We start from the raw sequence: 13237 nt of genomic DNA, 5'->3' as shown, positions 1-13237 counted from the left end.
TTTGAATTGAAGTTACTTAAACAGTTTTGAGTCGTTTAAAACAATTTTAGAGCCTCTGGCAGATTTTTGGAAATCAAAATTTTCTCAATATTTTACCCAATTAAGTTGAATAAGTAAGTAGGTGCTGAAGTTCATTTTTACGTTTTTAACAGAAATTCGAAAATCATAATTAACATCAATATCTCTTGGAAGTTCAACATCAACTGGTTCTGTGATTTAAGAATTTCCATGAGAATAAATTTTTCATCAATTTGTAGCTGCGAAAGGTTCGAAAAAAAATACGTAGATATACGAGTATTTCAAACTTTCAGAAAACTAGCCAAAATAAATTGAAATATCAAACAGAACAGCTAAAATCTTAGTCACTACTCACGAAGGCATTCAAATACATGATTTTCAAATTGCATTAATTTTATTCCAGTCATTTGAAAGCCTTAATTTTCCATCTTCATAATGTACATTGCCAATTGAAAAAAAGACAAAAAACGCGAGCAATCGAGAAATCATGTAATCAAAATAGCTTAGTAGGTACCTACACTTCGAGTTCCGACATATTATGACGTCCAATGGTCCGAAAGATCGAGACACAAGAGCAATAAAAATGTACAATGCATTGACACAAATTGCATTCGTCTGCGCGATTTATTAGGACCATATAAGAGTAAACAAATCTGACACTGACACACAGAACGCACCTCGAACTCGAAGCTCAATGCTCATCTTCAAAATTTCGTGCACGGTCCATATAAAGATGAGGCTGTCGCTGCAGCAGCGATTTTACACATTAACCAAATAACGCATAACGCGGCTGCTTGTACCTATATGTATAGTCGGCCTTTAAAAAATGAGGACATTCAGCCGCATGCACCGAAAGGTATTTGTATATACCGGTTATGTACGCATGAAAAACGTAGCGTAGGTTTTTTTCCCTCAACAACAACAACAACAACAACATCAGTGAGACCGGTTCGAGAATATGTACCTACAGTAAGTACATATAAACTTACACAAAACTCTCTCATATTCGGTTACGCGTACGTATTACGAGATCAAATAAAACAATACAAATTTGACGCGTGATTAGTGAAAGCAATACTAATTTTTTAGAAGAAATGGAAAAAAAATCACTTCGAACTGATCAAACGTAGCTCATCTATATAGCCTATTCTTAGGTATATGTACGAGTATCTTGGAGAACCTTGGGAAAGAGATGAACGATGAAGAAAAAAAGCTTATTGTGAAATTTGTTTTCTACCATGATGTATTACGTGCTCTCGTGTATTTAATTTGAGCAGCTCCTTATCTTCCCTCTCTTCTCCATGTACGGTTCCTAGTTCATCTCGGCAGTAAATCGTCGTCAATTCAAACACGATGATGAATATTATCATCGCTGAACGCGGATAGATTTGAAATTTCGTACACGTAGATGAGGTATCCAGCTGATAAATCTTTACACGAGTTCGCTAATTATTTACCTACCAAAACTAGGTGAACCAGTGAGAAAATCACTATGGGTGTAGATTTCACGAAATTTATACGAGCAACGAACCTAGTTTTTTTTTTATTTTCCAGTAAGGTATTCAAGATTTATGTTGCTGTGTAAAAAAGAAGCTTGGTATGTGGAAAGTTCGACGGATTTTGACTTGGTCATTGACTCTTGAAATAATTCGCAGTCGATATTTAATTTAAGCTGCGAGGAAATCTTCGAGGAAACAGCTGTTGGTTCTTCAGACACAGATTTTGATCATTTTTTCACCACAGCATAAGAATCCATTCATACGATAGCTCTGAAAAAAATTTAAAACAAAAACAAGAGTCATGTGGGGTTTTGAATTTTCCAAAATGGTTCAAAAATTGCATCAATCGATAGAAAAAACAAATCACCAAGTATACTATCCCAAAATAGCACATTTGTGGTCACGATTAAATTGCAATCACATTTCAGAAGTCAAATTTTAACATTTTTGCTAATCCCCCCCCCTCATACAAAAAAATGCTTTTTAAAGTTCCTAAAAAATGTCGATTAAGCAGTTAGAACTCTGAGAATCTTTTCTCTAGATCATATTCCAAAATGAAACAAAATTTTGAAATCTGGGTTACACCTCTAGAAATTGTATATTTTTAGGTAATAATTTGTATTACAACAAAGCAACTTTGCAGTTCTGAAACCTCCAGTAGTTTTTTAGAAATTGAAATTTTCACAAAATTTTACCCAATTTGGCAGGTTGAGGACTGAAATTCAGTTTATCAACTATTTTTCACCTTCTGAGTCGATCGGAGGGTTATTTTGAACTGTTATGTAGTTTTCAATGACGTTTAAAAATTCGAGCTTTCCAAAAAATCACAAAAAATTTGCTCAAATGAGTCTCAGCACCTTGCTGAAGGTTACAGAAAATAATATATAGTCAACGCAACATTTCAAAAATAGATAATTGACTAAATTTTAGCTTTCCAAATTGTTTAAATGAAATTTTACGGAAATTTTGATTCTCAAAAATCTGCTTAAGGCTCCAAAAATTTTCAAAACAGCTCAAAATTGTTTCGATTCGAGTCGGTGGTGGAGGGGGAGGGCAAAAATAGGTATTTGTGAGCCATGACAAAAATTTCTGCTGTCTTTGTGTGGTTCTCAAATTTTTGAAGAATTTTCTGAAAATTTCAAATAGCCAATAGGTATAATAGATATACCTATCTAAGTATCTATTAGGTACCTATGTGGAAATCGAGATTTTTGCAGTCAGTATCAGTCGATTTTAAACTTTCAGAAAGGTTTCGATTTTTATCATAATTCATAATTTTCGAATTTCTTTTGAAAGCGTAAAAATTCACTGTAAAGTACGTACTTGGAAATCTCATTTCTACGGATTTTTGATAATTCGAGATGGCCAAGTCTGAAATTTCACGGTTCAAGTCAATTTCAAGTGATTTTTTGAGTTTATTGAAAACTTTACATAAAGAACAACTAAAAAAGGAGAATAAATAATAATTTTTTTGGTGAAATCCTTGATAATTTTTTACAAAAATTGATTTTCGAGAAAATACTCCCCTTACGTATTTTTTTCAGCTAAAAGAGCCATTTGAAAATTTTCAAAATGGCTGCCAAATAAAAATTTCACATACCTGTAGCAGTGATTCTAATCAACTTTGAGGTTCAATTTTTTTTTATTTTATTTTAAAATTCAAGGGTCATTTGCTCGTGCTTTTAAAATCAGTGTTGCCATCATTGATGATGTAATGAAATTAAAATATGAAAGCATGAAGTGAAAATATTCTGAAAAAATTCTCAAAAATAGACCTTTTCATGTGGAACATTTCAAAAAATTACAATGATTTTTTGGATATTTTTGAGAAAATAATTTTTTAAAATTGAGATTATTAAATACAAAATTGCTGAAAAAATTTTCAAAAAAATAATTATTATTTTAAATTTTGAAATACTTATTTTGATGATTCTTTTTATATGTATAAAATTACGACTATGAATATTGTGTTTTTCGAACATAATTTTGGCATAATTACACTTGAAAATCTAAACAAAGAAAACATATAGGTAAGTAAGTACGAAAATTTTCAAATTACGAATTCTAATATAAATCCTTGAAGACGAATAAGAAGTACCTTTATATCTTCAAAACTGAATGAGCTCTACAAGACTAGTAATTTTCAAATGAGCTATTCTCTCGTCAATTCCTCAGTTTCATCAATTTTTAAGATGAGCAATTTTGTCATCCCAAATCCAGAACTTTTTTATTTGCCATCAATTTATCCTGCCATTCATGTTAAAAACTGAAAAAATTTCAAGTAGGTACCTGGTACCTAGATATCTAAATTCTGCATAAAAATTTCAATGTTTGGATTTTCCCTTCAATTTTCAATTTTATCAATTTAGAAATACACAGTCATAAGATTTCAAGTTAACAATATTATTTGAACTAAATGGTTTGGAGGGAGGGGGAGGATTCAATAAAAAGTTGTATAGAGACCTTAGAAAACTACAGTTGAATGCTTGGATCTCTCGCTTGAATCATTATTTTCCTACTGCGATTTTAAAATTTACAATAAAAATCAAAAAGAAAAGTTTTTTTGAAAAAATTTGTTAGAGATTAATCGAATTATGTCCACTTTGAAAGTAAGAAAATCGTTTGAATTTTTGTCATCTTTCCAGAGGTTTTGCATGATTTACAAAAATGATACAATTTTGGACCTATTCAAAAACTGAGTAAAAATAATCTAATAAAGTGAAAAAAATTTTAAAAACGGCGTTCTCACTTCTAAATAGACATTATAATATGATCAAATCATCACCTAAAAAAAATCTCAAAAAAACTTCCTTTTTCAAGTTTTGATTCAAATTTGAAAATTTGAAACCTTGGTAGGAAAGTGATGGTTCAAGTCATAGATCCAATTTTTTTGCAGTCTTTTGAGCCCACCCCTTCAGCTTTTAATTGAATTTTCCCTCCAATCCCCCCCTCTCCCTAAAAAAGAAGTCAAAAACGACCCACCTTAGCCACATAAATTTTGTACACATCACCCCTTTGAGTTTATGCCAAAAGGATAAGTTATATTCTGATCAGCGATCATAATTTCCGAACTTTTCTTCATTAGGATGAGAGTCAGAAACTCCTGTGACTATATTATCGATCTCTTTACCAATTTTGAAGCTCTCCCCCTCTCCTACCTTAGAATATTTTCCATTCTAAAGTTCCACGATTCTCTATCTACATTACTTTCTCCTCTTCCTCATCCATCTTGTCAAAATTCGATCATTTGAGAAAATAAGCACAGCAATATTCATCCAAAGCGTTTTTTCTTCAATTTCTCACCAACTACGAATCAACCTTGACCATGTGATTTTTTCCAAATGACCTTGAACTTCGTCGGAAAATTTTTCTTTCATTTCTTGGGAAGATAACATCACACCATACACACATAAAATCTAATTCTTCCTCATTCGTTCATTGTACACACTTGATTATGTTGTTAAATAACAACAAATATTCGTATAGGTATAGTGAACCGTTCTCACGCCAAATTATAAGAGACAAAGAGAGCATCGACACTCTTTATGCAGTTTACATACAAAACAAAGCTCATAATACGGCGTTTAAAAAAACATAACAAGCGAAATAGACGTTGCTCTAAGACATTACCATAACAACGGTAATAGATCATTTGTAATTTTTCATCGAGTTAGCTCCTGTAATAGCTAAAGCTACATTACAATGTGTGGTAAGCCTGAAGAAGTGTATGTATATTTTACAGAATCGACGTGTTGTAATAGCACTTTTTACAGCTCTATTTCTCGTCTTAAGAATTCACACTCGGGGTTATGTTAATTTGAGGATGAGATGTTTGACCAATTACAAAATAGGTTCTTTTTATAATTTACTTTAGGTATTCCCCTCAAATTACAGCGTAGGTAATTCACTTCGTAACGTTAATCTGTTGTGGCAATATAAGGTCTTAATTTCATCTGGTATCCGAGCGAGGCGAATTTCAAACAGTTAGATAATTTTGTTCGGTACCATATTGTGATGTTTACGAAAATTATTTTATTTAATTAATTTTTTTTTGTTACAGGACAACGCAGAAACCGAAAGATTCACCAAACAAATACTTCTCCGGAAGCTTTTATACGAAAGATAAGACTGAAGATTTCAAAGTATTCCACAACATCCCGTCTAGTTCGCACCTGTTAGCTAATTACGATCCGTTCTATAGTCCGCTGTTGTCCAGGATAGACAGCGTGTTCAAACAGCTCGGCTACACGACCGAATTATGTAGAGAACGATTAGTCTGTAATATGTATAAAAATCCGGCCAAATACGCTCCATTCAGCAATCTGGTATCGGCTCAGCTAAGCAGGTAAAAATTCCGATCCACATGCATCGTAATAAAATGCCCACTTCCCACTGCCCAGTGCCCGTATAGTCTATGACTAGATCATCTGCGATGCGCTCATTGCTGACTATGCTCACCAGTCAGTGGTCAGTGCTCGATGCCCACTGTCCACAGTTGTTGTCCAACTCCTACTCGTCTCGACGACGAGCTGCCTACCCCGAAAATTAATATGGACGAACGTGAATCGTACAATTCTCATTTAACGTTATTTAGCCTTGATAGTTTCGGTCATGTACATATTGACCTCTTTATAGTACAGAATACGGACGGTAGTGATAGTGAAAGGAAAGGATGGGGAAATGTATGCAACATAAAGCGGTTAACGGAGCTGTATGCTTGGATTGACTTACACGGGTAGTTTCATTAACACCTGGCCTCCTAAAATGCGACGTGAAAGCAGTTGACCTATTCATCAACGGAACGAGATAAGAAATATTTCCATTCTGAAATTTTATCGTGTAGGTGCTCTGACGCGACGGCGAAGACGCCGCCTCCTTCGGATTCCCTTCCGCAATATATTGGCATGTGGATTCACGGACGGATGCGGAAGCGTGTAAATTTTGTAATATTTCGCAGGTTTTGAGCAATATGGGGAATTTTTGTGGTATTTTTGAATCGTGGTGGTTTCCGATGTCTTACTACTGGATATGGTTTTGAAGCAATGAGATTAGTGGAAGAGCTTTCTTCATTCAGGAAAATGATAAATTGAGAAGATATTCATTTTTCTCCATAGTCTTGTTGAAATTGAAAATTCAGGTTATGATAGAATTGAAATTTTGAGAAACCAGTCAAAATAAGCTCTGGAAAATAAAAGACATCGTAAACGAATGAAACAAATCTGAAAAAATTAAATTTGATATTTAAAATTGTTTTGAAAAACTCGGATCTTCGATGAGAAAATTGAACCAAATGAGCACAAAAGCAAATGTTGAATTTTGTAACTTTAAATGGCCCAGAAAACATAGAAAAAGAGTTTTGGGAAGTGAATTGAAAAAATCTGAGTTATTAAAAAAATACTCACGCATTTAGCTCGAGAAGATAGACTTTTCTTCAAATAAAAATCTTTTACGAACAAATTGATTCACTTATACTTTGAAACATTTGTACAGCATGATCTGCTTACAATCGAATTGAATCATTCACAACTGATTGGTGATTGAACAAATTTATTGATTTCTAGGTGAATCATTCGCGAACAAATTGATTAATAGTTGGTGAATCATTTGTGAACGAATTGCATTTTTGGTGAATCATTCGCGAACAAATTAAATTTTTAGTGAATCATTCGCGAACGAATTGAATAATTTTTGGTGAATCATTCGCGAACGAATTGAATAATTTTTGGTGAATCATTCGCGAACGAATTGAATAATTTTTGGCGACTCGTTCGCAAACGAATTGATTCATTTACTCAATTTTTGATGAATTATTCACGAACAAATTGATTTGTATAAATGACTCGTTCGCGAACGAATTAAATAATTTTTGGCGACTCGTTCGCAAACGAATCGATTCATTTACCAAATTTTTGGCGAATCATTCACGAACGAATTGAATAATTTTCGGTGAATCATTCGCGAACAAATTGATTTGCATAAGTGACTCGTTCGCGAACGAATCGATTCATTTGCTCAATTCTGGATGAATCATTTACGAACAAATTGATTCCTATAAATGACTCGTTCGTGAACGAAATGAATAATTTTTGATGACTCGCTCGTGAACGAATCGGTTCATTTACTCAATTCTTGGCGAATCATTCACGAACGAATTGAATAATTTTTGATGAATCATTCGCGAACGAATCGATTCATTTACTCAATTTTTGAACGAATTGATTTGTATAAGTGACTCGTTCGCGAACGAATTGATTAATAAATTAAAGAATTAATCAATTCGTTGGAAAATAAGTTGCCAAAAATGAATCTATTTGTTCGCGAATGGTTCTTCCAAAAAATTCATCAATTCGTTCATAAATGATTCGTCAAAAATTGAGGATCGTATTACATAGTACTTTGTAAGAATCGTGGAAGTCAAGTGAGATTTCAAGTTTCATCGAAATCGGTTCAATCGTTAAAAAGGTAATGAGTTTTAAAAAATGTTGAAAAAAAAAATTTGTCGTTCGATAAACTTGGAAGCTTTGAGCTTTTGGAACTTGATGATGGCGATGAAATTTCCGACTAGTAACCTAGTTGTGAAATTTCAAATTTCCAAAATCGATTCAGCCGTTCCTGAGAAATTAAATTTTTAATGAATTTTGTGCAAAGTCACCCCATGAAAATTTTCAAAAGCTCAATTTTGTTGAGATTTGCACAAAATGTTATCCACTGGATCTGAAAAAGTGAAATTGACCTAATCTCCTAATTTCAACGCAGGTACTGAGTCGGTTGAAAGTGGTTTCAAACCATTTTGGAGGCTCCAGTTATCACTAAAATCTATCTCTGAATGTTAAAAACCGTATATTTTTCAAATTTTCAAATTTGGAATCGTTGAAAAAAATACATAAGTAGGTACCTACATTATTATTTTGATCCTGCAAAAACGAATTTTTGAAGAATTATTTTGGTATATTTCCTAAAGTTGATTTGAACGGTTTTTATGGCTCTTTTTGAAAATAATCTGGAATTTCCAAACTATTGCTGGAGGCTTCAGAATAGATTGAAATTACCCTCAATCGACTCAGCATAATATAACTTGGAATATGTATGTATGTACCTAAAATCAATTTCAATTTTCAACTTCATTAGGTAAAATTTTGTAAAAAAATTTCAACTCTCAAAACTCTGCTGAAGGCTCCAGAATTACTCAAAATGATCCGAAACCATTTTCTATTCATGTTGGAGGTCAGAAATAAGGTATATACCGTATTTCATCTTTTCAGGCCAATTTGGTGAAATTTTGAATTTTTTTGAATTTTTGGACCCTAATTTGGTCTCTAAAAAGTCACCAAAAATCGAGAAATTCAGCTTGAAATCTGAAATTTTAGTTGATGGTGTATTTTTTTATGCTCTTCTGATTTAGCTGTGTCCGGTTCAAAAAATTTTCTGCCAGTTGGGATATCTTTCTTGTGAGAAAAAATACATTTATTATGCTAATTTGTCTCTCCCTCCTGTCCGTGAAATTGAAAGGACAGTACCTAGTTTATGTTTCCAAAAAGTGAGTAGCTCATTAGAAAATGAGCAAGGTCTCTTGACATGATATTCTACCTAACGTGCAAACTGAAGCAGTCATCTAAAAAAAAAATCTCGAGGGGAGGGGGTGAGAGGAATGGATGATCAGGAACTGAATTTTTACCTCAGAATATTAATCATTCAGATCTCAAAGTATAAGCTACAGATTGTCTGGAAAAAATTGAAATTTTATTTTCAAACGTGAAAGGTCAGAAAACAAATTTTCAAAATACTCCATTCAAAATATTTTTATCTACATTTTATTAAAAATATGATGAACTAATTTTTAAACTGTTGAAAATTCACTAGAAATGGAATAATTCAAATTTTGTTTACAGGGTTTTGATGTACTCGTAACATCGTCGATCTTTCCCAAAATCCGGGTTTTCAAGAAAATATACCTAAGTGCTGGAAAGTTTTAGCAATGTATTTTCCCTCGCCAGCACCTAAATTTACTGAAATGCAACCCGTTTTTTTTTAGGAAGAAGAGAGATTGCTTATTTATTTTTATCAAATAATATTTGAAACAGGCGTAGATAGTATTTTATATTTTTTGCGACCATGACGTCATTTTTGGCGGAAGTATTGTTCCGGTGATTTATGAAAATTGAATAATTGGTGTATCAAATTCTTATCATTTCGTTTTATACAAAGTATGTAGAAATAATTTATATTACCTAAAATTTCATCCAAAAAAATCACGTAGGTGCTCAGTTTGGTGAACATTTGTTTTTCAGTTTTTTTTTGTAGGTATTTGGAAAACTTTCAAAAATGCAAAAAACCGATTTTTTACGATTATTTGTGTCTGAAATGGTCACTTTTTGGTGATAAAATAATTTTCTTCTCAAAATATTTAAAAAAAGGACTCAAGAATACACCATTGACCTAATTTGAACCCAATTTATTGACTTTTTCTTGGCTCAATCATTTACATTTAGAAAATTGCATTTGCACCTACTTCACCATTTTGGGAACCCCTTTACATTCAAAAGACTTACTAGGGTAAAATTCATTTTAATGCAGAAATTAACTCAAAATAATACGTCATTCATGTCAAATATTAAACATTAATTTTTTCCCCAAATGCATACGTATTTGAAGATTTGCCTACTTATAATATTTAAGGCGTTAAATTCGAATCGATGAAATCAGATTAATACGCTCTTTTCCATAAAATTGAATTCAAGTTACAGACCCACTTATAAATTAATATTCCTAATTAATTTCTTGTAGGACACAATTTGTTTTTAATTTAGAATTTCGTTCGAATTTTTAAAAAAGCAATGCGACAAAAATCTTTACTCGAGCCAACAAAAATTTGAAAAAATTACTTTTTTATCTAGAGTTCGATTCGACCTTAATTTTCTTCCATTCTTTGTTCAATCAAGCACAATGAATATGCGATACGATACACTCGACAATTAATAATTATTATATTTCTTTTGGATTCGCTTTCATTTGTCAACTCACCTACCCTAGGGTAACCTCAATTCACTCAGCTCCGTTACACTCCGATACAGCAATTAATACTACAGTGGCTTTTGGATTAGAACAGACTGGACTGTTTTTAATCATCCAACCGCCTGTTGTTACCTGCGGATGTATTATTAAAAATAAATAAAATCATTTCATATTATGGTCTGATTTCAATCACACACATTAACTACACAGTAAGCACGTCATTGGTTATGGTTGAATCATTTATGATGTCGCATCGCAGGAATAAAAAAAAATTGATGCTCGAATCAAGAGCTAAATTATACACACGAGTAAGCTTAATAACCCGGTACAAGTCTCCCCAAAGCACCCTACCCAAATACTTCCTAATAAAGTTATTATTTTCTTATAATCATAACAATTTTTTTTTTTTTTTGAAACACTCGAACTTGTAATTTCAATCATCTATTTTTACAGGGAACTGAACGAGCTCAGAAAGCCATCGTCGGATAATCCAGAAATTCTGAGATTCTTCAAATACATGAAAGCTGCCAAAGACGGCCAAGATGGTCAAGAGTGCGACGTCATCTACTCGGAGTGCTCGACAACACGTGCCAATGGCGAAAATGCCCCCATGGTTTCCACATTCAACGAAATCAATAAACTCGTACAAGCCAGAAAATTATGAATTGCTCAATAGGCTATAATAATACAAAGAGGTAACTGATTAATGCAGCGTTTTGAAAGATCCAATTTTGAAATCTCCAGTGTCATATGTTTAATTATTTTCTTTTTTTTTTTACTTGTATATAAAATTCAAACCGAGTAAAATAAAACAACTGGAGGACACGCACTAAATTATTAATTCTCCTCTTGTTTTATTTTCACGTGTTTTTTTTCATTTTTTTATTCTTTTTTTTGGTACTAAGCTTTTTATGTATTTTCTCGCATAATCGATACGCTTAATGCTTAGTATAAGTACGTATTAAGTTATAAATTAAGCAAATACTTCATCACGCACGAGTTTTCCGGCTTAATTCTCGTCAATATCGAACATACGTAGGTACCTATTTTGTGGAGTTGGAATTTGAATTTTTATGCCCAACATAACGTTAATGTGTAGGCTTTAATACTACGTACAAGTTCCCTCCACCTTGTCACTTCATCGTCATCTTGTTTCGATAGTAGGTAATTTCGCTACAATGCGTGAACCATTTCTTTTCTCTTTCATCTTTTTCTTTATTCGAATGCCCACCACAATTATTTTTTATTTATTATATTTTTTAAATCTTCGTGACTAACGAACATATCTATACTCTCGAAGCTTTGTCAACACACCACAACACGAAGTTGTAACTAAAAGCATTCGATAATAGTAAATTTTATAATGAGTAGTTTTTTCCTTCGAGGGTTTTTAAATTTTACGAACAATCTTTCTCTCGTGTGTGTGGGTGTTTGCTTTTTGTACTATAGAAATTTATTTTTCTAAAGTACAACAAACGTGAAGGTGAAATAATATGGCAAACCTATATGCACGAAAATAAATTCTTATAATGTACATAGGTACATTTTGAATAATGATTTCCTACTCGACTTTAGGTATGTTTGAAAAAAAAACAAACATTCGAGTAGGTAAATATATTTTGACAACACGATTTTTTCTGTTCTTTCATTATGTTATACGAACGTAAAACTTTCTTTATGACTTTCAAAGTTATTTAGGTATTTATTTATTTAGTTGTATTTTTATATTGTATGATTTTGTATAAATGTAAAAAAACAATTATATCAAAAAGTTCTTGTTTTGAGTTTTATAAACTTCTTTATAAATATGATTTTCTTTATTTTCTGTTTTTTTTTTTTTTTTTTTTTTTTGTTATTTATTTACTTATTTGATTAATTTATTTATTTCATTATTTGTAACTATTTATTTATTCGTTTATTTATTTGCAAGGACAAAATAAAAATTGTTTATTTTTTTGCGTTTTGTTTTATTATTTTTGTTGTATTTTGTTGTGAATTTACATAATCTGTGTGATAATAATTATTTTTTTGATTATTTTGTTCACGAAATTCAAACAAAAAATTAGTTATTTTAGAAAGTTTCAAGAATTTGAGATCAACTTTATATCTGATCATAATATTTAAATTATTTTAAAAATGAAAAAAACAAAAGCAATACTTATTTCAAAATGCTTTGATTTTTTTTTTTTTTTTTTTTTGAATATTTACATCAAGGTATGTACGTAAATATAGGTTCATTGAGTACAGTACAAAAATTACAAAGTTTTTATTATTTTTAAAATTTTAAAATATGAAATAAGTAAATGGGTGTAAATTCTATTGTAGATAGATACCTACCTATGCACACGATTGTGGTCATACTAAAAGTTAAGATGTATAGCTACCTAAACCTACCGCGAATTCGAATAAGTAAATACAGGAAAAACCACTCCTATTTTCATCAAACTTTCTAATTCTCGTTGTCAGTTCCATTATTCAAATCCTTAACATTTTAATTTTCAAACTAGGTTCGAAGTTGAGGATTAAGATTCACTAATTTCAGCGGTTGGTGGTTAAAAGATGAGATAAAACTGTTGACAAGTACATGACTGTTGGATGAGACAGTTTTAAAATGTTTTCATACTTACGAATAGATGGACCGTAGAATTTAGAATTTGACAAGTTCGAAAGGCAATTTTTTTCGAAATAAAAAGTACCCTATTGCAAGT

At 31.7% G+C, this 13237-nt stretch overlaps 1 protein-coding gene across 1 annotated transcript in view; it reads left to right on the top strand.

Moving 5' to 3' along the window:
- The window catches only part of Osi24 (Protein), a 70202-nt gene extending 57715 nt beyond the window's left edge, over nucleotides 1–12487 (top strand). Inside the window, exons 5-6 of the mRNA XM_065355825.1 lie at nucleotides 5578–5862; nucleotides 10983–12487. Coding sequence (XP_065211897.1) covers nucleotides 5578–5862; nucleotides 10983–11193 — 496 coding nt within the window. The 3' untranslated portion in view covers nucleotides 11194–12487. The remainder of the gene's footprint in view (nucleotides 1–5577; nucleotides 5863–10982) is intronic.
- Nucleotides 12488–13237: the final 750 nt, after the last annotated feature.

This window comes from Planococcus citri, chromosome 3, assembly GCF_950023065.1.
Source record: "Planococcus citri chromosome 3, ihPlaCitr1.1, whole genome shotgun sequence".
In the NCBI taxonomy this organism is placed as follows: domain Eukaryota; kingdom Metazoa; phylum Arthropoda; class Insecta; order Hemiptera; family Pseudococcidae; genus Planococcus; species Planococcus citri.
This window is presented reverse-complemented; position numbering and strand designations above follow the sequence as displayed.